Source organism: Danio rerio, chromosome 4 (assembly GCF_052040795.2).
Source record: "Danio rerio strain M-AB ecotype USA chromosome 4, GRCz13ab, whole genome shotgun sequence".
Taxonomy (NCBI): Eukaryota; Metazoa; Chordata; class Actinopteri; order Cypriniformes; family Danionidae; genus Danio; species Danio rerio.
The window spans coordinates 50,304,026-50,328,028 of record NC_141024.2 but is presented as its reverse complement, the minus strand read 5'-3'; the positions used below and the strand labels follow the sequence as shown (position 1 = coordinate 50,328,028).

Here is a 24,003-nt window from a genome sequence, read left to right as displayed (position 1 = left end):
GCTGTAGCCCATCCGCCTCAAGGTTGGACGTGTTGTGTGTTCAGAGATGCTCTTCTGCAGAGCTCGGTTGTAGCGAGTGCTTATTTGAGCTACTGTTGCCTTTCTATCAGCTGGAACCAGTCTGGCCATTCTCCTCTGACCGCATCAACAAGGCATCTGCGCCCACAGAACTGCCGCTCACTGGATATTTCCTCCCCTAGAGATGGTTGTGTGTGAAAATCCCAGTAGATCAGCAGTTTCTGAAATACTCAGAGCACAGAACAGCCCGTCTGGCTGTATAATTTTATTATTATTATTAAGCATTTTCATTAAGAAGACTGTTTTCTGCTGCAGTTTTTCTTGATGTTCCAGGAAATAAAGGTTTAGTCATGATGTAGCTGTTGCTCCTGTTCACTGCAGGTTCTGTTCAGCAGTATAGTTGGGAACACAGGCCTTTATCAGCATTTGTAAAGGTTACTAACGCTCCAGTTTCCTGCAGCACTTCACTGTTCTGAATTCTGACTGTAGTTTGGTTTAATGAATTTTAATGTCATCTCAGTGTGATCAATGCCTAAATGTTTTACTGAAATAAAGAAGTGTTCTGGTTTAGTCTTAGATTTAATTTCACATTAATTAAAACAAATTAACACTGAAATGAAAGTGTCTCCTCAACCCTGTTACGGTCTTCAACCCCGTCACTGTATTCTCCACCCTGTGACATTCATATTGTTTAAGAGAAACAATTAAATATAGAAAGACCTCTTGCTGAGGACCAGCCAGCATGTTAAGCCTGACATTGTGAACATGTGGTTTAGGTAAGTCATCTAAAGTTAAAGCTTTTTTAGAGAAATGAAGAGAGCACAGATGCATAAGTTGTATAATTGTACCTTAAATCACATCTGAATCTAAAACTCCTCAGAAATGTGATGTTTTAGCCATTAAACTGGTTTGAGGGACACATGAGCAACAGGGAAATGTTGGTTTTACAGCAAAACCTTTGTGAAATACTATCAGTTTAGTCCGTTACAGGGTTGAGAATAACGGCTGTCCAAATAAGAATAAAAGATGAAAATAATATAAAGCTTTAATGGCTGAGGTGGGAAAAGATGATGTTGTGAATGTTTCAATTGTGCCTCATTGTGTAGGCTATTTAACAATATCATCAACACACTTTTAAACATGAGTTTGCTCAAGCTGAACTATTAGCCAACGCCAGGAATGAGCCTTATATTCTCTCAACTCTTAAACGTGCGCACACTACAAGATCTGAACACATCGGGCACAGCACACTACAGGATACTATTGAGACGACTGTGCCTGATGGAGCACATAACCCGACTGCAGAAGAACTCTGCTGTTTATTATAGGCCAGCGCACACATATCTGAGCGACTGCCAGAGCGAACAGCCTGCAGAATGAAGACAACAGCTGCTTGTTGAAGAGAGCACATCATGTCCAAACACACGTCTGATATCCTGATGATTATTCGGGATCAGAGAGAAGACGAAGGCAGATGAACAGAAGGAATGGATATGTGATGATGCTGTAGGGGAAGAGCGGTGTGGAGAGTTTTGTATAAAGCACCATTGACCAAACGTGTTGGGCATTTACAATGGAGGATTCTGCAGGGGATTATGGCAGTGAACGCTTCATATGTGTTGTTCACTCTAGTGTCCATGACGAGTGTCTCTTCTGTGCACATGGAGAGACTGTGGATCATCACGGCTATCTGGAGTGTAGACGCTGAACACAATAGTTTGATATGTGGAGCAGAGTTTTCCTGAAATGTGGACAGAATTGGACTCAGTGTGAGTTTCTTCTGGAGCTGGCGATAGTCAGAGACACAGACTGAAATGGCGGCTCATTCACTGTTCAGCTGCTCAAGCAAAACTTGCTCTACTCACCACAAGAAGAACCAGAACAGATGATGAACACCATCAAGAGATTTACAGTTTTAAAACAATTCTCTCTCTCTCACACACAACACACACACACACACACACACACACACACACACACACACACACACACACACACACACACACACACACACACACACACACAGACAGACACATACACACACATGAACACACACACACTCTTTCTCTCTCAAACACACACACTCAGCTGTGGTTATAAATGTGTGTGTTCCTGTGTTCAGATGTCTGTTTCCTCACTCTGGATCCAAACACAGCACACACTCGTCTCATTCTGTCTGAGGAGAACAGAGAGGTGAAGAGTGTGGAAGAGAATCAGCCGTATCCTGATCATCCAGACAGATTTGATGGTGCTTATCAGGTGTTGTGCAGAGAGAGTGTGTGTGGACGCTGTTACTGGGAGATTGACTGGAGTGGAAGTTATGGTGTGTGGATATCAGTGTCATATAAGAGCATCAGGAGGAAGGGAGCAGGTGTTGAGTGTGTGTTTGGATGTAATGCTCAGTCCTGGAGTTTACTCTGCTCTTCCTCCAGATTCATATTCACACACAATAACACACACACTGATCTCCCAGTAAAGCTGATCAGCAGGAGAATAGGAGTGTTTGTGGATCACAGTGCAGGAACTCTGATCTTTTACAACATCTATAGAGACACAATGAGCCTCATCCACTCAGTCCAGACCACATTCACTGAGCCGCTCTGCCCAGGGTTTACTGTGTGTTCTGGATCATCAGTGAAACTAAGCTGACTACTGACGAGAGATTTACCCAGAATCCTGTGCAGGAGCAGTCAGTAGCAGTGTGTGTGTGTGTGTGTGCGTGTGTGTGTGTGTGTGTGAAACGAGCGTCATTTGTGCCTGTAACATCTGATGATCTGCTTGAAGCACAAAAATATCCTAAAATGTGCCACTTTGTTCCTCCCAAATCTGTGTTGTTTTGAGGTTTATGTGTGTGTTTCTGTGTCCATAAGATATATTGAGTTGATAAATGTTATATTTGTGTAAATATTTCATGATTTGTGTAGGGAGTCAACGGATCGTTCAAGAACCGAACAAGTCACAGACCATATTATTCTTAAAAGATTGGTTGGTGACTACATGTCTGAGCTTTGATTTAATTTTTAAAGCAATTCACAGGCACCCAGCAAAAGGCTATCCAAAGGATGACTTGACAGTTGCGATAACAACTGTGTGCTAATTAACTCTACACTCAAAAACTCCCCAAACCGGTTTTTGAGTGTGCCTTTTGGTTCGCGCCTCCTTTGGCGTCTGCAAGGAATACACATTCTCAGGCAGACACAGAAGTGATCAGAAAAGCTTCCAAAGTTTAAATGGACATTTAAGTAAAACTGTGTTTATTTGAGTAATAACTGTGAGTTATTATGAGACTTTATTTTAACAACTATGCTATCAAAGCAGTGTCCACACAAGGTGCCAACCCGGCCTTCTACCCAGATAGCACAGGTACATCGCGGAGACGTCTTTGAAAGATCGTAACATCTGCTAAACATCGCATTCGATTGAACGTTTTTTATTTGTTAATGAGCAGTCTTCCTTACCTCTATTAGACGTCTATACGATGAATTTTCAACTCCTGAAATTACAGAGGCATGGCTCTGGGAAACAGACGCGACCAGCTTAAACTAGAATAAGGAGCTCTTTTCACTGTCAGAGATGTCGCAACGCATGGGGTGCAAGGCAATGTGACTGATAATGTGTTTTGCATTCATGACGTTCAAAGTTTGTGCTTGATTATCTTTTATGAGGGTTTTAATGAGTACATTTTATGCACACTATTTCTTTTTAGTTAAAATAATAGAAACTGTAGAACTATGCTCTAAAAATTATAAAAACTTGAAAAAATAATATAATTTTCAAAAGAAAAAACGTGCAACAATGTACATGCAAACACATTTTGGACCACATGCACAAAGCCTTTAAATCTTTTTGTTGTTGTTGTTAAATTATATGATCCATCAATAGGTTGAACAAAATATATGCAAAAAATAAATAAATAACAGCAGTAATCTTACCAGCTTTTTATTGGTCAACGTTTACTGTCTGTTATTTTGCTAAAAGCATAATATACTGTATATACATCATTTTTGGTTGCTGCTATTTTAAGTCCAATATACAAGCTTGATCATTTGAGTAACAGTTCAGCTTATATCGAGCGGGGATCCAAGGCTTTTTGTCATTTAGATTTGACCCGTGCTATGGGTTGAACTGTAACCTTTTATATGTTTTGTTCAAAATAATAAATTAATAAACAAGCCAAAACCGACAATTCCAAAAATAAACCTTGATAATATTACTGATTTAAGAAAAAGCCTATGGAGGAAATGCACTCTACAAATGTTAATTTAATTTACACTGCCTCACAAAATTGAGACTAACTTATGGCAGTTTATACATTGTTGCAAATGAAAAGATAATTTAAATCATCATGGTAAAAGACATTTTAAATTGTTATCATTTACAAGAGAAAAAATAGGCTCTTATAAAAGGATCCACAACACTGATCAGTGAGCACATACAATTTATGAACATGTACAGATGTATTTGGTGTCTGTATTGTATGTACAGATGTGCCAAAAAATTCTAAATGATGAACATGACTTTCAACACTTATTTAATGAAGCTTTTAAAAGGAAAAATCCTCCATTTAAGATACACTTTATGTTCAGATAATTGTTCATTTAGCATCACTGTTGTAAAAGCTGACTGCAATGAATGAAACATAAACATTTAAAATTAAGCAGAACAGTTTGTATAAGTTGCTGACTGAATTTTGGCTTTTCCCATGCCATAACAAAATAAAACATGTTATGCGATCATAAGGCAAATAATTACAATAGAGTCTTATGCAAATTCAAGGGACTTCTGGTTTTATAAACATACTGTATTTACTCATCTGAATATAACTATATAATTCATTAATAAATATAATAGCAATAATCTTACATGTAACAATTTTAGTAATTATACTTTTTACAGTTTCTGTTATTATAATCTCAACAAAATGTTAAATTATAAAGTATAGATTTTAGTAAAATGTAGTTATTAGAATTACTGTGCTCCATTCTCTTCTTAACTTCACATAAGAGCACAACCATCAAATACATAGAGGAGAAACTGGTTCCACACAACTGTCCAAGCATCAGACAGGGAAAACCACAAACTGCTTGATTATTTGATGCATTGTCTAAGCACAGTTCAAGTTCAAAAAATAAATTATTCCAAAAAGGTTTCAATTTAAACAACCCCATTTACTTCATGTATAAAAGCTCCAGTTGATACAACTTTGACATGGTCAGACCTTAACTGCACTGTTGTTATGTCAATTGTTATAAGAATTGTGTGGTAAGGATGCAGTAATTATGCATAACAGTCACATTCTAAAATTGCTTGACATTAGTTGAAATGGTGTTGAATAACTTGTTTTTTTTTACAATACATAAAATAACATGGCATTTCATACAATTTCAGTTTAAAATGTATTATTGGAAATTAAAATAAATGGCTGCAGCCCAAAACAATTAACTATTCATATGTTACTATTTACACAGCAAATTCATTGGTGTTAAATTTCAAGTGTTGTGGTAATTCAGAGTAAAGTGTTAAAATTCTAGAGTTAGATAAAGGTAAAATAACCCTCTCGGCATTAGAAGCTGATTTGCCTCCTTGTCACAGAGTAACATGTATCTACCTTTGTAGAAAACCCTTGTATTAGAGAAACTAATCAGAGTGTCTGATCTCGCCCTACACCCTCATTCACCTGGCCCTTAAATTAGTCAATTAGTTTAGTCCACTAGACAGAGGGAATGACCACAAATAAGTGAATTCAGACACCTGCTGTTGAACACCAGCTGTTAACAAGCACAATCAGTGAAGGAATAAGAAATTGAAGGAAGAAATAAAACTACAGACACAGCCTCACACCAAACCAGCTGAATTAAAACAGAGGATTAAACAACTCCATTAAATAATAGCATAAGCAGCTTCACTGATTACAGTTTGACTTCAATTCTGTAAGAATATTTGACAATGAACAGAGGTTTATATTTTTTTATTAAAATATTTCATTTGACCTCACCATCATAGAGATCAGAGGCTGCTTATTTGAGCTCTTGACGCTTTACTATTATATCCTAATGTTTCTCTGACTGCTACAGCTGTGTTTCTAAAACTCATTAGCTATAGCAAGAATGATCAAGAGAAACTATACTGTTTATGCTTAATTTTTATATATTTAATTTCAGGTGTTTATTAAGTTGATTCATAAAGATATGCAAATATAGTTGTATTAAAGCTGCATGGGACAATACTACTGGCAGTCTGCTGCTCTTCATAGAAGATTCAACAAACAATTAGGATGCAATTAATAATTAGAGTGTCATGCACTAAAAATTCAAACTCCAGCTTGCTCTTTATGACACACAGGTATCAAGAATCAGGACATGAACCTCAACCGCGGTTGCTAAAAAAAAAAAAAAAAAAAAGCTGCATAGTTCATGCCGCAATGCATGCTGGGTGCCAGCATAGTACAAAGCTCCCAGCATGCATTGCATTGCAGCATGAATAAATTATGCAGCTTTATGTTCTTACAATCTCTTTCTTTTCCTTTATTTTGTGTTGTTTTTGGGAGGTGATATTTCAGTAGTTTTTTTTTTTTTACTTGATTTTTATTTTTTTGTTTGTCACCATCATTGAGATTCAAAGACTAATTATTGATGTCTGTGTGTTTTTGAGTTCTACCATAGATCAAACATTCTCATTGTAAATATTGTTTTTATTTTATTGGAGCTTCAGTGGTTTCATTTATGTATATTAATTATTTCTCATACATAACTAATATGATATTGAATTAGAAAACAAGCAGGAAAGGATGGCTATGCTATCATTAATAATCTCTACAGACTGACACTTTAATTTTCTTTCAGCTTTCCATGCTATATGTTTAAATAGTGTAATTAACACTAACTATACCAGCCACTATAAAAGACATTTATAGTAAGAAGTTGAAGAGGCTGACTAAAGCAGACTCTGTCCTCCATCATGGTGACTTCAAATGAACAACAGAAATTTCATTAAGAGCTTTTGTTCACATGACAGAAATAAAGTCACTGGTCAGTAATAGGTGAAGCTCCATGATAAGTTGTTTAATTTGATGAGTTTTTTTTTAAAGATGTTGAAAAAATAACATTTTTATTGTGTAATTTGTTTTATTTTTATTGATTATTATTTTATTTAGAGTTTTTTTTTTCTCAGTTGATTTCATCTTTGGTTTTGGCTTGTGTTTTTCTGTCCTTCAGTGATTCTGCTTGTTAACAGTTGTTCATCAACAATTCTCAATCCTCCTTTAATTAGACACTTAATTGTCTTATTAATTTCATCACTGTCTGAGTGTTCAGCCCTCTGTAGTGAGGACACTAGTGAGGATTTTGCTCTGGAATTTAAGGCTTACGTGTGTTCTAATTAAAAATACAGACTATGGGATGTATTTTTAACAGAAATATTCTGGAAACTGAATTTACGAATCTAAAATGTTGAAAACAGCAGATTACTGGCAACCACTGCTGCCAGTATTTTGACATACATTTAACAGATATTTTACACAATAAGAGTTTGCTAATTAACACTCTGGGTGTTAAAAAATTTTAACACTTTCAAAAATGTTATTTTAACACTTATAGTGGTTCCCATATGAACACTGAGGGAGTGTTAATTTTAACTCTAAGGTAGTTAAATCTACCAAATCTAAAATTTGCAGTGTGAGATCGATAAAAAATACAGACTGTTGAATGTGCTTTTAACGGAAATATTCTGTAAACTGAATTTATGAATGTGAAAAATAGCAGATTACTGGCAACCACAGCTGCTGGCATTTTTCCGTAACATCTAAAAATGAAAAAAAAGAAAGAAAAACAGCAAAACGGTTTTTGTGTCACCATTGTGGAGGATAATAGCGTCTCTGTTCAAGTCCAAGATGAACTGAGAAAATTAGATGTTATGCTGCATCTTCTTTTGTTTAAAGGTAACTGTGTAGTTACTAATGCTGTCAAAATCTGTTTGCTAATTGCAATCACACATGAAAACATTATTGCATCTAAAGTCTAAACAGTTTTTTGCACTAAGTTATGATTTTGTAAAATGAACAATGTATTAGTTCATGAAATATGGTTATTTTTTGTAAATTTATACAGTTCTATAAAACTTCCATGTTTTTCACAGAAAGATTCTGGCAACCACAGCTGCTGGTATTTTTTCGGAAATTTAACAGATATTTTACACAATAAGAGTTTGCTAATTAACACTCTCTTGGTGTTGACAATGTTAACACTTTCAAAAGTGTTATTTTTAACACTTATAGTGGTTCCCATATAAACTCTGAGGGAGTGTTAATTTTAACTCCAAGGTAGTTAAATCTACTATCTAAAATTTGCTGTGTATAAAAGGTATGGTGGTGGAAAGGCCATCACTCAAAAATTGACCAATAATTTCCAATGCAGATGCACCAAAGGGTTGGGGTGAGATGGTGGCATTTAAACCTTCGTTGAGTGAATCCTTATCTTGTGGTCAATGGAAGTTTGCAGAGACCCCCTAGTAGTCACTGGACTTTGATAATATTTTTTCTTTTGCAGAAAGTCTTATTTGTTTATTTTCGTCAAGAATAAAAGCAGTTTTTAATGTTTTTTAACAGCCATTTTAAGGTCAAAATTATTAGACCCCTTAAGCAATATTAACTTCTGATTATTTACAGAACAAACCATTATTATACAAAAACTTGCCTAATTACCCTAACCTGCCTAGTTAACCCTTTAAAAGTCACTTCAAGCAGGACTTCCGGTTATGGTAGTGTTAGGGTAGGACCTGGTGTGGAGAGCTCCCGAATAATTTCACTTAAATAACACACCGTAAAGACCTTTAGCGTAACAAAAGTACTTTATTTAACATAATAAGTTGATAAACTTCGAACATTACAACAAACATGCCGAATCCAAAGAAAATGGACAACAAAAAGGATGATACACACGACACGAGGCAGCCACTATCCGAACCCCCGCCCTGGTTCCACGCAGAAATGGAGAAAGGATTTCTCAGAATCCAGGAGTTAATTGACGGATGCCTGAGTAAATTTGCAGAATCCGTGGAGAAAATGGGTAACGAACTACAATCGATGAATCTGAGAATGGTGGAGGTAGAAACTAAACAGAAGGAGACGGAAGAAGCGGTAACGAGCCTTCACAAAGATGTCGCGGATGTTAAATTGGCTGCTGACGACGAAATCAGACTGCTGATAGATAAAATTGATGAACTCGAAAATCAATCTCGTCGCCAGAATTTACATCTTGTCGGTTTCCCAGAGGGAGTGGAAGGTAGGAATGCTGTGGATTTTTTGAAGGAATGGTTACCTAAGATTCTGGATCAGGAGGACGAGTTCTACGAAATTGAAAGAGCTCACCGCACTTTGCAACGACGACCGGCTGAAAATGGCAAACCGCGGGCCATTCTGGTTCGATTCCTTCGGTACAGAGACACACTTAAGATCCTCAATGCGGCCAGAGAAAAGGGCAAGCTCACCTATGGCAACTCTAGCATTATGATTTTTCGGGATATGTCATCCACCCTGTTTAGAAAGCGACAAAAATTCAGCGCACTCAAAAGACAGCTACGCAATAACGATGTGTCTTACGCCGTACTTTATCCTTCGACGCTGAGGATTCAGCTGCCTGAGGGACAAAGATCTTTCAACTCCAAGGCATCGGCAGAAACTTATCTTCGACAACATCATCCACATCTGCTTGTCGGATAAGACACTAAAACTATATCGACGAATTCCGGATCATCCAACTCTAACATTACCTGAACAATCACACCAAACTATGCTAAAAATATACGGTGGATAACTTTTCTCTCAGATGAACATGTTAGAACTTAACGTTAACTCTGTCAAGAGTGATCTTTATATTGAAAAGCTGGCAAGAGAAATATATGTTCATATTTTTGTTCAAATGTTTACTAACTTGCATATTTCGGAAGTAAAGTACATAATATAAGTATTTGTGGGGATATACATAACTTTTTAGGGAGCTTTAAGTTTGGACAAGAAGTCAAGGTCGACTGTATGATGCAGTGCACACTCAGTCATAGGGGGTTTAAAGTTTCACACTTCGTTTGGGGAAGTGGAGGTAGGGGGGATTGGACAGAACACATATTCGATTTATTTAGGTGTTGGGCTGTTTAACCATATGTTCTCAAGGCACTCAGGAAATAAAACATTAATTTATAGTTAATGTCAGATACACTGAAATATAAATATGTGACTTGGAATGTTAACGGTTTAAATCAAAGACTTAAAAGAAAAAAAGTAATATTATACCTCAGAAAGCATAATATTGGAATTGCTCTTCTACAAGAAACACACTTGACTGATCCCGAACATCTAAATCTTAAAAAAGCAGTGGTCTGGACAAGCTTTTTTTTCTTCCTTCACATCGCAATCAAGAGGGGTGGTCATACTTATTGATAAAAACATTCCCTTTAAAATGGAATCTGTTGATAAAGACAAAGCAGGCAGGTATATTATTTTAAGAGGAACGATTGAGATGCAAAGAATAACCTTAGTAAATATATATCGTCCTGAAATGGAAGGTGCCGATTTTATTCACAGTATATTCTTTAAATTTGCTTGCCCAACTGCAGAGCTGATAATTGGAGGAGACTTTAATGTAGTTTTGGACCCAGTGTTAGATAGATCATCTACTAAACTGTTACCCTTAAGTCAAGTTGCTAAAGCTCTAAAATACGAACTTTCAAGTTTTAATTTAATAGATGTATGGAGATTTAAGAATAAAACAAAAAAAGAATATTCCTTCTACTCGCATAGGCATAATAATTACTTCAGAATTGACTACTTTTTTGTTCCAAAAGCGAAGGATTATTTGATTGAATTGTGTGAGTATTTACCAAGAATATTGTCAGATCATGCCCCGTTACTTATTTTGGCGCAATGCTCTCTGGAAATGCCTAATTATAAGCTTTGGAGATTTAGGGGCCATTTACTATATAGCTTTGACGCATTAAGCTTCATAAATAATAATATAGAAAATTTTATTAGTACAAATAAAAGTTCTGCTTCTTCGGGTGTAATCTGGGAGGCCATGAAGGCATTCTTATGGGGTCAAATCATAGCTTTTTCTTCCGGTAGAAAAAAACAATATCAAAAACAGTTACAATCACTTGAAAAGAAATCTCAGTAATGGAAAGGGAACCTTTTAGAAATAAAGATGCTCAGCTGCTTCAACAATTGCAGTAAAAAAAATGGAATATGATATTCTATCATCCAAAGAAACAGAAAATGCACTTCTCAGATCACGGCAGAAGTATTACGAACATGGAGATAAGATCGGGAAAATGCTAGCATGGCAAATAAGAAAAGAAGAAATTAGTAAATCTATACCTAAAATATATTCATCCGTAAATAAAATTATTAAACACCCCAAATTAATTAACCAAGAATTCTTAGATTTTTATAAGTCACTTTATAAATCTCAGGGAATAGAGGAGGCGACGATTAAAATGTTTTTAAGTAAATGGGATATACCAGTCTTAAGTGATAATGATCGAGAAGAACTTGAAAAAGAAATTTCGAAAAAAGAGATGCAATTTGCAGTTACTGCTCTAGCCGGGGGTAAAACACCTGGGTTAGACGGGTTTTCGATGGATTTTTATAAAACTTTTTTTTCTAAATTAGCAGACCCGTTGTTTTCAATGTATACAGAGGCAATTCATAAAAAAGAATTACCAGAGACTTTAAACCAGGCTTTAATCACAGTTCTTTTAAAATCTGGCTAAGATCCTAATCTATGTGCTTCCTATCGGCCAATCTCACTGCTTAATTCTGATTATAAAATTCTTACCAAAATGATTGCATTACATTTAGAGCGGGTACTGCCTAGTTAAGGTCACATGGACCAAACTGGATTTATCAGAAATAGATCCTCTTTCGATAACATACGGAGGCTAATGAATATTATTTATTCAGCAAAACAAATTGATTTTCCGGTGATTGCTCTTTCTTTAGATGCAGAAAAAGCTTTCGACCGAGTGGAATGGTCTTATCTGATTGCGGTTTTACAAAAAATGAATTTCGGTCCAAACTTTATTGAGATGATTAAGATGTTGTATAGGAATCCATCGGCATCCATCCGTACTAATTCTGATGTATCTGAACATTTTTATTTATCAAGAGGAACCAGACAGGGATGTCCCCTCTCCCCGCTATTCTTTGCTCTAGCGGTAGAACCCCTGGCTATTGCAATACGGACACTTAAATCAATCTTTGGATTAGAAATAGGAGGTTGTATACACAAGATATCATTATACGCGGATGATGTGATGCTATATCTAACTAATCCTGATTTATCTCTATCTAATTTGTCTCAACTCTTAGAAAACTTTAGGGACATATCTGGCTATAAAATTAATTTTAATAAAAGCGTTATGATGCCATTGAATTCGGCTGGGGAGAAAATACCCTTAGATAACATTCCTTTTTTATGGAATACTGAAAAAAATTGTTTATTTAGGAATAAATATTCCTTCGAAATTGGAAGAAGCATACTCTTTGAATTATTCCCTACTACTTAAAAAGGTAATTAGAGATCTGGAAAGATGGAATCCACTAGCATTATCACTAATTGGCAGGATAAACTGCATAAAAATGAACATTCTTCCTAAATTTTTATATTTGTTTCAGACCCTCCCTATTTCTATCCCACAAACGTTTTTTTTAGGAATCTCAACAGCTCAATTAGAAATTTTATTTGGAATAAAAAAAAACTCCTAGGATTAAACTTAGGACATTACAGATGACATCCAAAAAAGGTGGACTACAACTTCCCGATTTTTTGTTTTATTTCTGGGCAGCACAGATGAGAGCAGTGTGGTTTTGGCAGATGGAAGGTACATTGTTACCCTTATGTTTACAAATAGAAAAATATCATGCAAAGGAAATACCTTTAGATAAGGCCTTATTCATTCCTTTGAATTGTGTTATGAAGGCAGTTAGTAACCCATTCATTAGGCATACTTGCAAATTGGGGTTTGTAATCAAGAAAAAAAATAATTGGCTACTTTCAGTGTATAATAATACTCCGTTTCACTGTAACCCATCTCTTCCTGAAGCATTAAGAGATGGAATAACAAAATACTGGTATAAAAAGGGAATACAGATGTTTGGAGATTTATAAGAGCAGGGCGTACTAATGACATTTGAACAATTGAGATTAAAGTTTTCCCTTCCTGTTAAACATTTTTTAAAATATATTCAGGTGAGACACTAATTATCACAATGCAAAAGGGTAATTTAGGACCTCTCTCTTCCCTCCCAATAGATGCTATTATAAGAAAGAGAAAAGAACCCAAAGGATTTGTGTCTTATATGTATAGCAACCTTAACGATTTGTATGGGATGGAAGTGTCATCTTCCAAACTTAAATGGGAGAAAGATTTAGAATGCATTTTTGATCAAGATACTTGGGAACATATCTGTAAAAGTGCCTTAACATTTTCATTTAATAGTAGACATACATTAATACAGTTTAATATTTTACACAGGGTATATTATACACCTGAACGATTGCACAAAATAAGTGATTCATATTCAGAACATTGTTCTAGATGTAAGATTGAGGTTGATACATTATTTCATATGTTTTGGACATGTTCCAAACTTAAAACCTATTGGAGAAATATGATACAAACTATTAGTAAAATTGCCAATGTTAACCTTTTACCTGATCCAAGATTTATGTTGTTGGGGGATGAGTCGGTTCTTCTGTTCGATCAAAGGAAAAAATTACGTTTAATTAAAATGGCTCTGATAGCAGCAAAGAAATGCATTGCTATACATTGGAAATCAGTAGAACCACCAAGTCATATTGTATGGCTTAGAGAACTTTCTTCTTATGTTCCTGTTGAAAAAATAATGTTTAATCTTAAAAAAAAAACTCTTAAATGTTTGAAAAGACTTGGGGAAAATTTATTGAATACATGAATAACTTGGATGTTACATTGACTGAAAATACTGATGGAAAAGTATGACACTTCATTGCTTTAATCCTGTATTTGTCATTATTGTTTGTTTATTTCCTCTTAATTTACACATCAGCTCGATGTCTGACAAGTATGTCTGTTTAAGTGTTCTGTCTTGTGAGGGTGGGAAAGGGGTGGAGGGTGGTTAGAAAAGAATGTTTACATGTATACTGAAATTACTCTGTAAATTTTTGATGTGAAAATAATAAAAAATATATTGATAAAAAAAAATCCATGTTGTACACTGTCATTCAAATATCAACATGTGAGGCTTCCCTGGAGCAGAAAAAGAAATGCTCCATATTTACACATAAGAGCAGACTGCACATTTTCCTCTTGCCCAGCCAAATACTCATTCACAAAGCAAAGGAAACCTCATGAACGGGGCAGAAAAGTAAAAATATTAGTTCAACAAACTGGACATGTACAACACAAACTTTCAGAAGCGAAGGCTAGGCCAGCTACATACCTTACAAGAGGCAAAATAGCAAAGTCAATTATGCATGGACCCAGTCAATAATTCTATAGCACACTTCAATCAACACCTACAGAGCAGCATCTGTCTGGGAACATGAGTAAATGCCTGAGTAAAAAGTATTAAAAGTGATAACCTCGGAAGTTCGCAAAAGGGAAGCCATTCACTCTGACATCCTGAAAGAAGTACACATAATACAATACTCAGAGAATGTGACAAATTACTTCAAATTACCAGGGTACATACAGTTTTCCAGTACAGACCACTTCTCTGTTTATTTGTACACAGAGCGTGTTATCAGCTTTCTTCAACATCATTTGCGATTCGGCCCGATCAGCCGAATCGTGTGTTTTACTATGCACTCGTTCTTCCAGGAAAGGATAGAAATGCACCACCTCTGCCCATTTGTGAAATGCTCTCCAACGCTTACTCAGTGCCGCCAATCACATATTAGCTCATGAGCTTTCAATTAGATTTGTCAAAATACACCAAAATCAACATTCACCACATCGAGACTGATTACAGCTGGGCTTTGATGCTGAGTGTGCTTCATGCTTTCAACAAAGAGAACATGAGCTGTTATCTTGACAGAGCATATCAGTTCTGCACGGGACAAAAATCATGGAATGAAATTAAGTCATTTACTATCCTGCATATTTGCTCACCGCACATTTTGAAAGCTGTCAGACAGTCCATCCGTAGGCAAACAGATGACAAGGGTCTGGGAGACTTTGCCACCTATGCTTTCGCCAGACTCCAAAATGCCGCCAACATGACACAAGCAACAATTGTGTTCCGTGCACTGTGTGTCCTGCTCACAAGCCCACAAAACACAAGCTGTGTTAAGGAAAGTCTGTCTCTTTTGGAAACTGTCATTTCAAAGAGCAAAGACAATCCACTTGAAGAAAATATGCAGCCTAAAGACTGGGAAATCTATGAGAGTGAAGAAAGGAGAAATTCATTGACCATCATGGCCAGATCACCATTCGTAGCTTATTTTAAGCAAGTTATGGAAAAAGTGAAGAAGGAAATATCAGATGGTCTATCAGAGTTGCCACAAGAGGACAACCCATACTTCTGTCCAAGCATCATCACTATCCTTTTTCACACCTAAGATAAGTCATTATTTGTAACTTTAGATGCCATGGTTTCTAAAACAAAATCTGTCAGTGTTATCTTCATTCTCATCTTCAGCGCTTTACAGTTTTTCGCGGTAGTAGCTCTCTCTGTCATCCCAAGCCAGAAGGCATTGATTGACAGCTGAAATTTCAGTGCTAGAGCAGGTGTGGGCCAATAAGAAGAGCACGAAGGCAGGGATAACATTACGGACTTGGCTTTGGTTACTGCAGCAAGTTGACATGACAACTGTTTTAAACCATTCCTGAGCGCTGCGTCTCGCGCTTTAAGTGCAGGTGGTCCAAGTAACATCCAAGTAAAAACTGGTCGCACACAACAATTTTTTGCACTCGCACAAATGCTCCCAAATATATTTTGAGGTCGCATATTTCGGGGGCATATGCGACCAAAATGGTCGCAATTTCGAGCCCTGTTGTATTTCCTCCAATCTATGACATATCTTTTTGATTTTGGGATCTTTGATTTTATTGATACTCTACTCTGCCTATTGTTTCCTTATTCTTGCTTAAACTTATTTGATCATATTAAAATATCTGGATCTTTTTATTACCATATTTAGTCTCTATATCTGGCAATATATCTGGCAATATTATATTCTTTTATTTCCAGCTAGGTTTTCAAGTTATATATTTCTACTAATTATAGCAAGGGATTTTACGTGTATAAAATAGAATTCCTTTATGTCTTTCTACCAGTATGTTACTCAATGACTCGAGTCTTGGTGTGTCGTTGGTAAGTTCGGTTAAATATCATTCTTTCATGTAAATCATGTAAATGTCCATCATCTGTAAATAAAGTCAAGAAGTTTTACCAGCCTCTCAGAGTTCTTTGTTAGGATCTGTCAGGTTTTACTCTTCTTTCAAACAGAGCTAGTGTTGTCCCTTTAAAAGTCACATAGTTTTCTCTTCTTCGATGTCACTCCAAACTTTGCCAAAATCTTTGTTTCTCTTTCCCAGAAATTCCTATAATGGTTTCTTCTTCGTTGTTTATCAGTTCTTTTTCTTTCAGATCTCTTGATGCCTGTCATCAAATTGTACATGACCTGCCCGTTTTCCAGAAAAGATTCTAAGTTTTGCCGGCGGTGGTGATTGGAACTTAATCCCCTTTTCTTTAAGAATTTTTCCTATTGGAGCAAAAACCCGTCTTTTCTGTTGGAATTCAGGTGGGTAATATTGGTCAAAGAAAATCCTTTTTTCGTTCCACTGTATTACTTTCTTTATCCATGCAAAGTGGAAAACCAGGTCCTTTGTTTTGTTTTCCAGTAAGAATATCAACGCTGATCTAGGGTGTGTGTCATCAGGTTGTTTTGGTCCGAGTACCCAGTGACACCATTGGATTTTAAGGTTCAATTCATCAAGTGACAGTTTGTTTTGCAATGCAATGCTAGCTGACGGGCTATTAGCTATCCTGTCCGTCTCTGATTTTTCATCTGTTGATTTCTCGTTTTTTTCAGGTTTCAATGGTTGTTTTGTCCTAGCCTTTTTGTCCCCCCTCAATGTTATTTAAATATGGTTTTGGTTATTACATATGATGTAAAAAGGAGGATTAATACCAGTGTGTATGGGAGCTCTCTTTCTATGCTGCTACATGTGTCAACGCCATACTGGAAACCATCCCATGTGTTTCTTAAGCTGCCCCGAATGAGTGAAACTCTGTACACACTGATCATGTCTACGGTTTCTCTCCAGTGTGAATCCTCTAATGTGTTTACAGGGTTCCTGAGTGATAAACCTCTTACTGCAGAGTGAACACTTGTACGTTTTTTATCCAGTGTGAATCCTCTGGTGCTGTTTCAATTCTGCAGCAGTAATAAAAGTCTTCTCGCACTCCAAGCACATTTACTCTCTCACACCAGTGTGGATCTTCATGTGTTTTTTAAGGTGTGATGAGTGGGTAAAAACTCTTCCCGCACCGAGTGCATGTGAATAATCTCTTTCCCGTGTGGATCCTATTGTGTTTATTAAGGTATGATGATTGGTTGAAACTCTTCCCACACTTAGTGCATGTAAATGGTTTTTCTCCAGTGTGGATCTTCATGTGTCTATAAAGTGATGATGATAGGCTGAAACTCTTCCCACACTGAGGGCATGTGAATGGTTTCGCTCCAGTGTGGATCTTCATGTGTCTATAAAGCGAGGATGACTTGCTGAAACTCTTCCCACACCTAGTGCATGTGAATGGTTTCTCTCCAGTGTGGATCCTCATGTGTTGATTAAGGGATGATGATTGGCTGAAACTCTTCCCACACTGAGTGCATGTGAATGGTTTCTCCCCATTGTGGATCATCATGTGTTGATTAAGGTGTGATGAGTGGCTAAAACTCTTCCCACACTGAGTGCATGTGAATGGTTTCTCCCCAGTGTGGATCATCATGTGTTGATTAAGTTGTGATAAGTGGCTAAAACTCTTCCCACATTGAGTGCATGTAAATGGTTTCTCTCCAGTGTGGATCCTCTTGTGTAGATTAAGATTTGATGATTGGCTAAAACTCTTCCCACACTGAGGGCATGTGAATGGTTTCTCTCCAGTGTGGATCCTTATGTGTAGATTAAGATTTGATGATTGGCTGAAACTCTTCCCACACTGAGGGCATGTGAATGGTTTCTCTCCAGTGTGTATCCTCATGTGTTGCTTAAAGGATGATAATTGGCTGAAACTCTTCCGACATGGAGTGCACTTGAATGGTCTTTCTCCAGTGTGGATCCTCATGTGTTGATTAAGGTTTGCTGAGTGGCTAAAACTCTTCCCACAATGAGTGCATGTGAATGGCTTTTCTCCAGTGTGAATCCTCAAGTGAATCTTCAGTTTGCTTTTGATTGCCAAACTCTTTCCACACTGAGTGCAGGTAAAACAACTCTTGTCTCTCACTTTTAAAATACCATCAGTCTCTAAATGAGTTTTGTCCTCAATCTTGACATGATGTTCCTCCTCTTTACTCTCCTCATAGTCTTCAATTAGGTCTGAAAAAAAAAAGTTAAGTTTTTAGTAAATCATTAAAGCTCATCGAAAGCTGAAGTAAAAGGGCTCTAACACATTGGCTACACAAACCTTAATTTTAATGCACATTAAATGTAAAGACATAGCAGATCATATTTAGATTAATCTTGTCACATCAACCTCCTGGGGTCCATTACACTGTCACCAACTCGGTCCCAGTCATTCCCCTCGTTGGCCAGCAGAGGCCACCATCCCCAGACTTCTAGCATTACATCATCCACCTAGACTGATTGTGCACACACCTGAACTGAATCTCGGTAATGACCCACGCCACCTATATAAGCCACACTCAAACCACTGTTCAGTGCGAAGTCTTGTTTAGCCCCGGCCAGCATTACTGAGCGGTCTTTCCTGCCTGATCTCCTGTACATTACCCCGGACTGTTTCTGACTCTGAATTGCCTTCTGCCTGCCCACGACCCTTGGTTGTTACACGGACTCTGAACCACGCTGCCTGCCCACGACCTACGCCTGTCATAAGGACTCTGAGCCACGCCGCCTGCCACTGATCTATGCCTGGTAAATCACTCTGTCTGTTAGCCGCCAGCCCCACAACCTTTATTGATTACTGTTGATGTGTGTTCGCACTTTAGTGCGTGTTGGATGTTTGTGTTTGACTGTGTCTAATAAATACTGCCAAATGGATCCCTCCATGTCAGTCTCCCTATTACATACACACATGCACATTTAAGTGTATTCTTATATGATTAATCCCAGATCATTTTTGGTCATATTGATGAGACACAAATTTGAAAGCTGTAAATGGCCAGTTTTTTCATTTTTGTATGCATTCGTAATCACTCAAAACAACATGTTTTTGTAAAACTTGTAAAGCAGATAGGGAATGTTTTTCATTCTGTGCCTGAATGGTAAACCTGTCAAAAAAAAACAGCTGAATCTCTGAGTATTTGCCTCCATAGACATGAGACATATCTGCATAAAGCCTGCACCTTTGAATGACAAATGTTCTAAGGGTTAGTAATCTACAGTGCAGAATTCTAATACTTAACAGTCTCAGATCATCAAACAAATGTGAATATTGTTTAAAGAGAACACAATTAAACACATTGTGCAGTTTTTAAGGTTTTTATTCTTAAAAGGAAGACAAAGTACTGAACTACATAGCCTTGTGTGAAAATGTTTTTCCCCATTAAAACATAACTTTACTTTTTCACACCGGCTTCAAGTTCTCTAGCCACACCCAGACCCGATTACTACCACATGTTTGCAATCAATAAATCACCTAAATATGACCTATCTGACAAAGTGAAGTAGACCAAAAGAGCCTCAAAAGCTAGACATCATGCCAAAACCTAAAGACCTTTAAATACAAATGAGAAAGAAAATACTTGTGTCACGAGTTAAAAAAAAAGTGAACTCAAATGCAGAAAAACAATGTGTTTGGGGAGTGAGTCCTGGAATAAGCAAAAGTCAAAGTAAACATCTGATCAGGTGAGCACTGAGAAAGTGCCGTGGGAAAAAACAACCAGACACTCACTCACTTGCATTCCTGCACACGAATACAGGGTGAGAAACAAAATAATATGCACACAAATGATTGATAACATACTGACAAACATGAAGGGAAATGATGTTGTATAAACAGGAAAAAAAGGGAATCGAGAGCTCCTGTGACTGCAAATAAAAGCAGATAACGAAATAACCTGTAACCCAGAACAGAAGAGAGCAAATCTGTGAGGTATGGTGACAGTACCCCCTCCCTCAAGAATGCCCCCTAGCATTCCCTTAAGACTCACTGTGGATCTATTTAAACTGATCAATGAGAGAGCGGTCCAGAATATTCAGAGCCGGAATCTAACATCTCCCCTCTGGACCATAACCCTCTTCCAGTATATTATCAATACTGATAATCTTTCTACCTCTCCTCCTCACAACAAGGAGCCAGTGCACTGTGGATGTGAATGCACCCTCAACCAGTCTGGGACGCAGAGGTTATGGGCTGCAGGGGGAGAGAAGAATGGGCTTGATATTGGACATATGGAAAAAACAGATGAATGTCTTTAAACTTAGAGCTTAATTTGAACAAACACTAGACTGAGCACCTTGATAATAGAAAAAGGTCCAATAAACTTGGGTCTCAATTTATGTGAGGGAAAGCTGAGAGGAATGCCTTTGGAAGACAACCAGACTTTCTGACCACACATATATAGAGGGAGCAAACGCTTCATTCCTATTGCCAGTCCTTTTCTGGTGATCCTTCATGTCTAGAGGCATCTCTGAATGAAAAAATGCATAAGGAAACAATGGCATCTGGTTTTTGGGAAGAGAATACGCTTATTTCACACGGCCACCATTTTAAACAAAAAACCATTTTAACGAAAGCTAGGCTGTGGTGGGAAAACACATGGAAGTATAGGATCATCACTGTAAACATTGCAACAACTAGCTGTGGACTACAAACCTCCAGCTGTTGCCGTGATTTCAAAGTGCAGATGGTGCCTGGCCATTGGTCTGTGGATGGTGCTCGTTAGAGGCTAGTAGTCGCCCCCAGCTGTCGGCAGAATTCTGCCCAAAACCTGGACACAAATTGCAGACCCCTGTCTAAAACCATGTCAACTAGGAGGCCAAGAATACGGAACATGTGGTCCAAGACAATGGCTGCTGTTTCCCTCGATGAAGATTATTTGAGGAGTGAAATAAAGTGAGCTGCTTCAAAAATCTGCCCAATACAGTGAGGACTACTGTGTTGCCACTGAATGGTGGTAACCCAGTGACAAGCCAACAAAAACTGACCAGTGTTCCACACCATTGAGAGCCACCAGAACCATTAGCCCCATTTCCACTATCGCACCAAAAGCGAGGGAGCCCAGGCCAGTCGCGTTTCCACTGTCACTTCCAGGGCCTGATCAGGCCAAAGCTGGGCTTCTTTGGAGCGAAATATAGGCTATAGCCTATTTTATTACTTGCCCTTATGTCCTGAAACACTTAACACTCTCCTTTCCTTTCGTTTTTAAATAAATTGCTCTTAGTCATTATATTTTCAAAACTTGAGGCCCTGGTATACTGAAAACTAGCTGTCCTGGAGCTCCACCTTCCTTGATGTGTGGTGTCTTCCCAGTGATTAGTTTCGCATTCGGGGAGTAAGAAGGAGAACATCATCCAAAACAACACTAGCTACATGAATACACTGGAGAGTGGAGTACAGATGTATCCGCACCTGTACAATCACTTGCAAAGAGAGATTTTAAGCCGCTGAGATGCTGTTTGTCAGATGTTTATGAAACTATTCTTCTCTCAGCCGCCAGCAATGTTTACGGTAAACGCGATGAGCGCAACACATTTACAACCCCACCTACTGCAGTGTAGGAAAACAGAATACCATCACTCAGCCTTTTCAAACATTATTTAGACATGAAACATCCTGTGCTTGTTTTGCTGCATTCAGGTCATGTGTGCAACTTTTTGTCCAATTGTAAAGACACTGATCAGATTTGTACGGTTTCTCTCCAGTGTGAATCCTCTTTTGTGTTTTCAGATCTGTTAACTGATTAAACCTCTTGTCACAGTGTGAACACTTGTAGGGTCTCTCCAGTGTGAATCGTCTGGTGCAGTTTAAATTTGAGCTGTAATAAAAGTTTTCTCACATTCAAGCACATATACTCTTTCACACCAGTGTGGATCTTCATGTCTACATTAAGGTTTGCTCATCAGTTGAAACTTTTCCCAACACACTGAGTGTATGTGAATGGTCTTCAGTGTGGGTCTTCATGCGTTTATTAAGGTCTGATGAGTTGCTAAAACTCATCCCACACCAAAGCTGCAATTACACTAGAGTTTGAGCATGAGAAATTCTTTTGTACGATGCTGCGAAAAGGGGCGGGATTAAACAAAATGATTAGACATAAATGGTTTCTCTTCAGTGTGGCTCATCATGTGTCGCTTAAGGGATGATGATTGGCTGTAATTCCTCCCACACTGAGTGCATGTGAATGGTTTCTCTTCAGTGTGGATCCTCATGTGTAGATTTAGGTCTGATGAGCAGTTAAAACTCTTCATACACTGAGTGCATCTGAATGGTTTCTCTCTAGTGTGGTTCCTCATGTGTTGATTAAGGTTTGATGAGCAGTTAAAACTCTTCCCACACTGAGTGCATGTGAACGGTTTCTCCCCAGTGTGGATTCTCATGTGTTGATAAAGGTTTGATAAGCTGCTGAAACTCTTCCCACACTGAGCGCATGTGAATGGTTTCTCTCTAGTGTGGATCCTCATGTGTTGATTAAGGTGTGATGAGCAAATAAAACTCCTCCAACACTGAGTGCATGTGAATGGTTTCTCTCCAGTGTGGATCCTCATGTGTAGATTAAGGTACGATGATTTGCCGAAAGTCTTCCCACACTGAGTGCAAGTGAATAGTTTTTCTCCAGTGTGGATTTTCATGTGTAGATTAAGGTGTGATGATTGGTTGAATCTCTTCCCACACTGAGTGCATGTGAATGGTTTCTCTCCGGTGTGGATCCTCATGTGAGTCTTAAGAATGTCTTTTCTTTTAAAACTCTTTCCACACTGAGTGCAGGTGAATTGATTCTTGTCTCTTCTTTTCAAAATATCATCAGTCTGTAAATGAGATTTTTCCTCAATTTTGACATGATGTTCCTCCTCTTTACTCCCCTCATTCTCTTCAATTAGGTCTGATATAAATAAATAAAACATTAGTTTCCATTAAGTCTTAAAAACTATCAAAAGTGAAAAGACACTGGAAACATTGGCTACACACACTGTAATTTTAATGCACATTAAATGTAAATAAATCAGATCATATTTTGTTTGGTCCATTAACATGTACACATTTAAGCAGATTCAATTCATCTTTATTTATCTAGTGCTTTTACAATGTAAACTGTCAAAGCAGATTAACATAAAAGTTATAGTAAATGGGCTCTATGCACAAACTCTGCTGACGTGTTTCCGGTAGAATATCAGTCAGGCTCTTCCGCATAGCGAAATCTGATAGTGGCGATTTCGTTCTACAGTGAAATCTAATAGCGGTGAAACCTAAACAAATCAGAGCATGGCAAAGAAGGAAGATTGAAGGATCTAGTGCCAGTGGATGCTCAGCATCTGAAACATCATTATTGTTGATTAATACACCAGATCAGACTAATAATCACAGTGAAGAGGTAGAGTAACTGAAAGGAGACTGCTTCAATGCTACTTTTAGTGATGTTAAAAGATTCTAAAGGTACAGTAAAAATGATGTACTAGAATTTAACCAAGATGATAGTAGTAACAAGTTGTAATTGTATTTTATATAAAATATTAAATTTTTAACCATATTATAGTAAATTATATTATACTGTATATACTGTATACATGCATATACACACCCACATCAAACATTCTAGTATCATATAAGAGGTC

At 37.4% G+C, this 24,003-nt stretch overlaps 2 protein-coding genes and 1 pseudogene across 6 annotated transcripts in view; 2 read left to right on the top strand and 1 right to left on the bottom strand.

Annotated features, from left to right (window-relative positions):
- The window catches only part of LOC137490929 (uncharacterized), a 111,554-nt gene that overhangs the window by 69,288 nt on the left and 18,263 nt on the right, over nt 1-24,003 (bottom strand). Inside the window, exons 3-4 of one of the 5 annotated variants that reach the window (XM_088650534.1) lie at nt 21,047-23,273; nt 13,940-18,588 (exon numbers count right to left, since the gene is read on the bottom strand). The exons of 1 other annotated variant lie outside the window; for it this stretch is intronic. In XM_088650534.1, coding sequence (XP_088506660.1) covers nt 17,504-18,588; nt 21,047-21,092 — 1,131 coding nt within the window. In that variant the 5' untranslated portion in view covers nt 21,093-23,273 and the 3' untranslated portion in view covers nt 13,940-17,503. Of the gene's footprint in view, nt 1-13,939; nt 18,589-19,694; nt 23,274-24,003 lie in introns of those variants that run through there. 3 more of the 5 variants (XR_015483390.2, XM_087249016.2, XM_087249020.2) reach the window with 3 other exon arrangements.
- On the top strand, nt 2,117-2,667 carry LOC147844891 (tripartite motif-containing protein 14-like). The gene has a single exon (XM_087247641.2). It carries the CDS (start codon nt 2,119-2,121, stop codon nt 2,665-2,667), a length of 549 nt encoding a protein of 182 aa, XP_087103767.1. The 5' UTR covers nt 2,117-2,118.
- LOC147844890 (uncharacterized) lies at nt 12,855-15,605 on the top strand (annotated as a pseudogene).

Coding starts and splice junctions, on each gene's coding strand:
- LOC147844891 (XM_087247641.2), top strand. CDS start 2,119: ATGTGTGTGTTCCTGTGTTCAGATGTCTGTTTCCTCACTCTGGATCCA.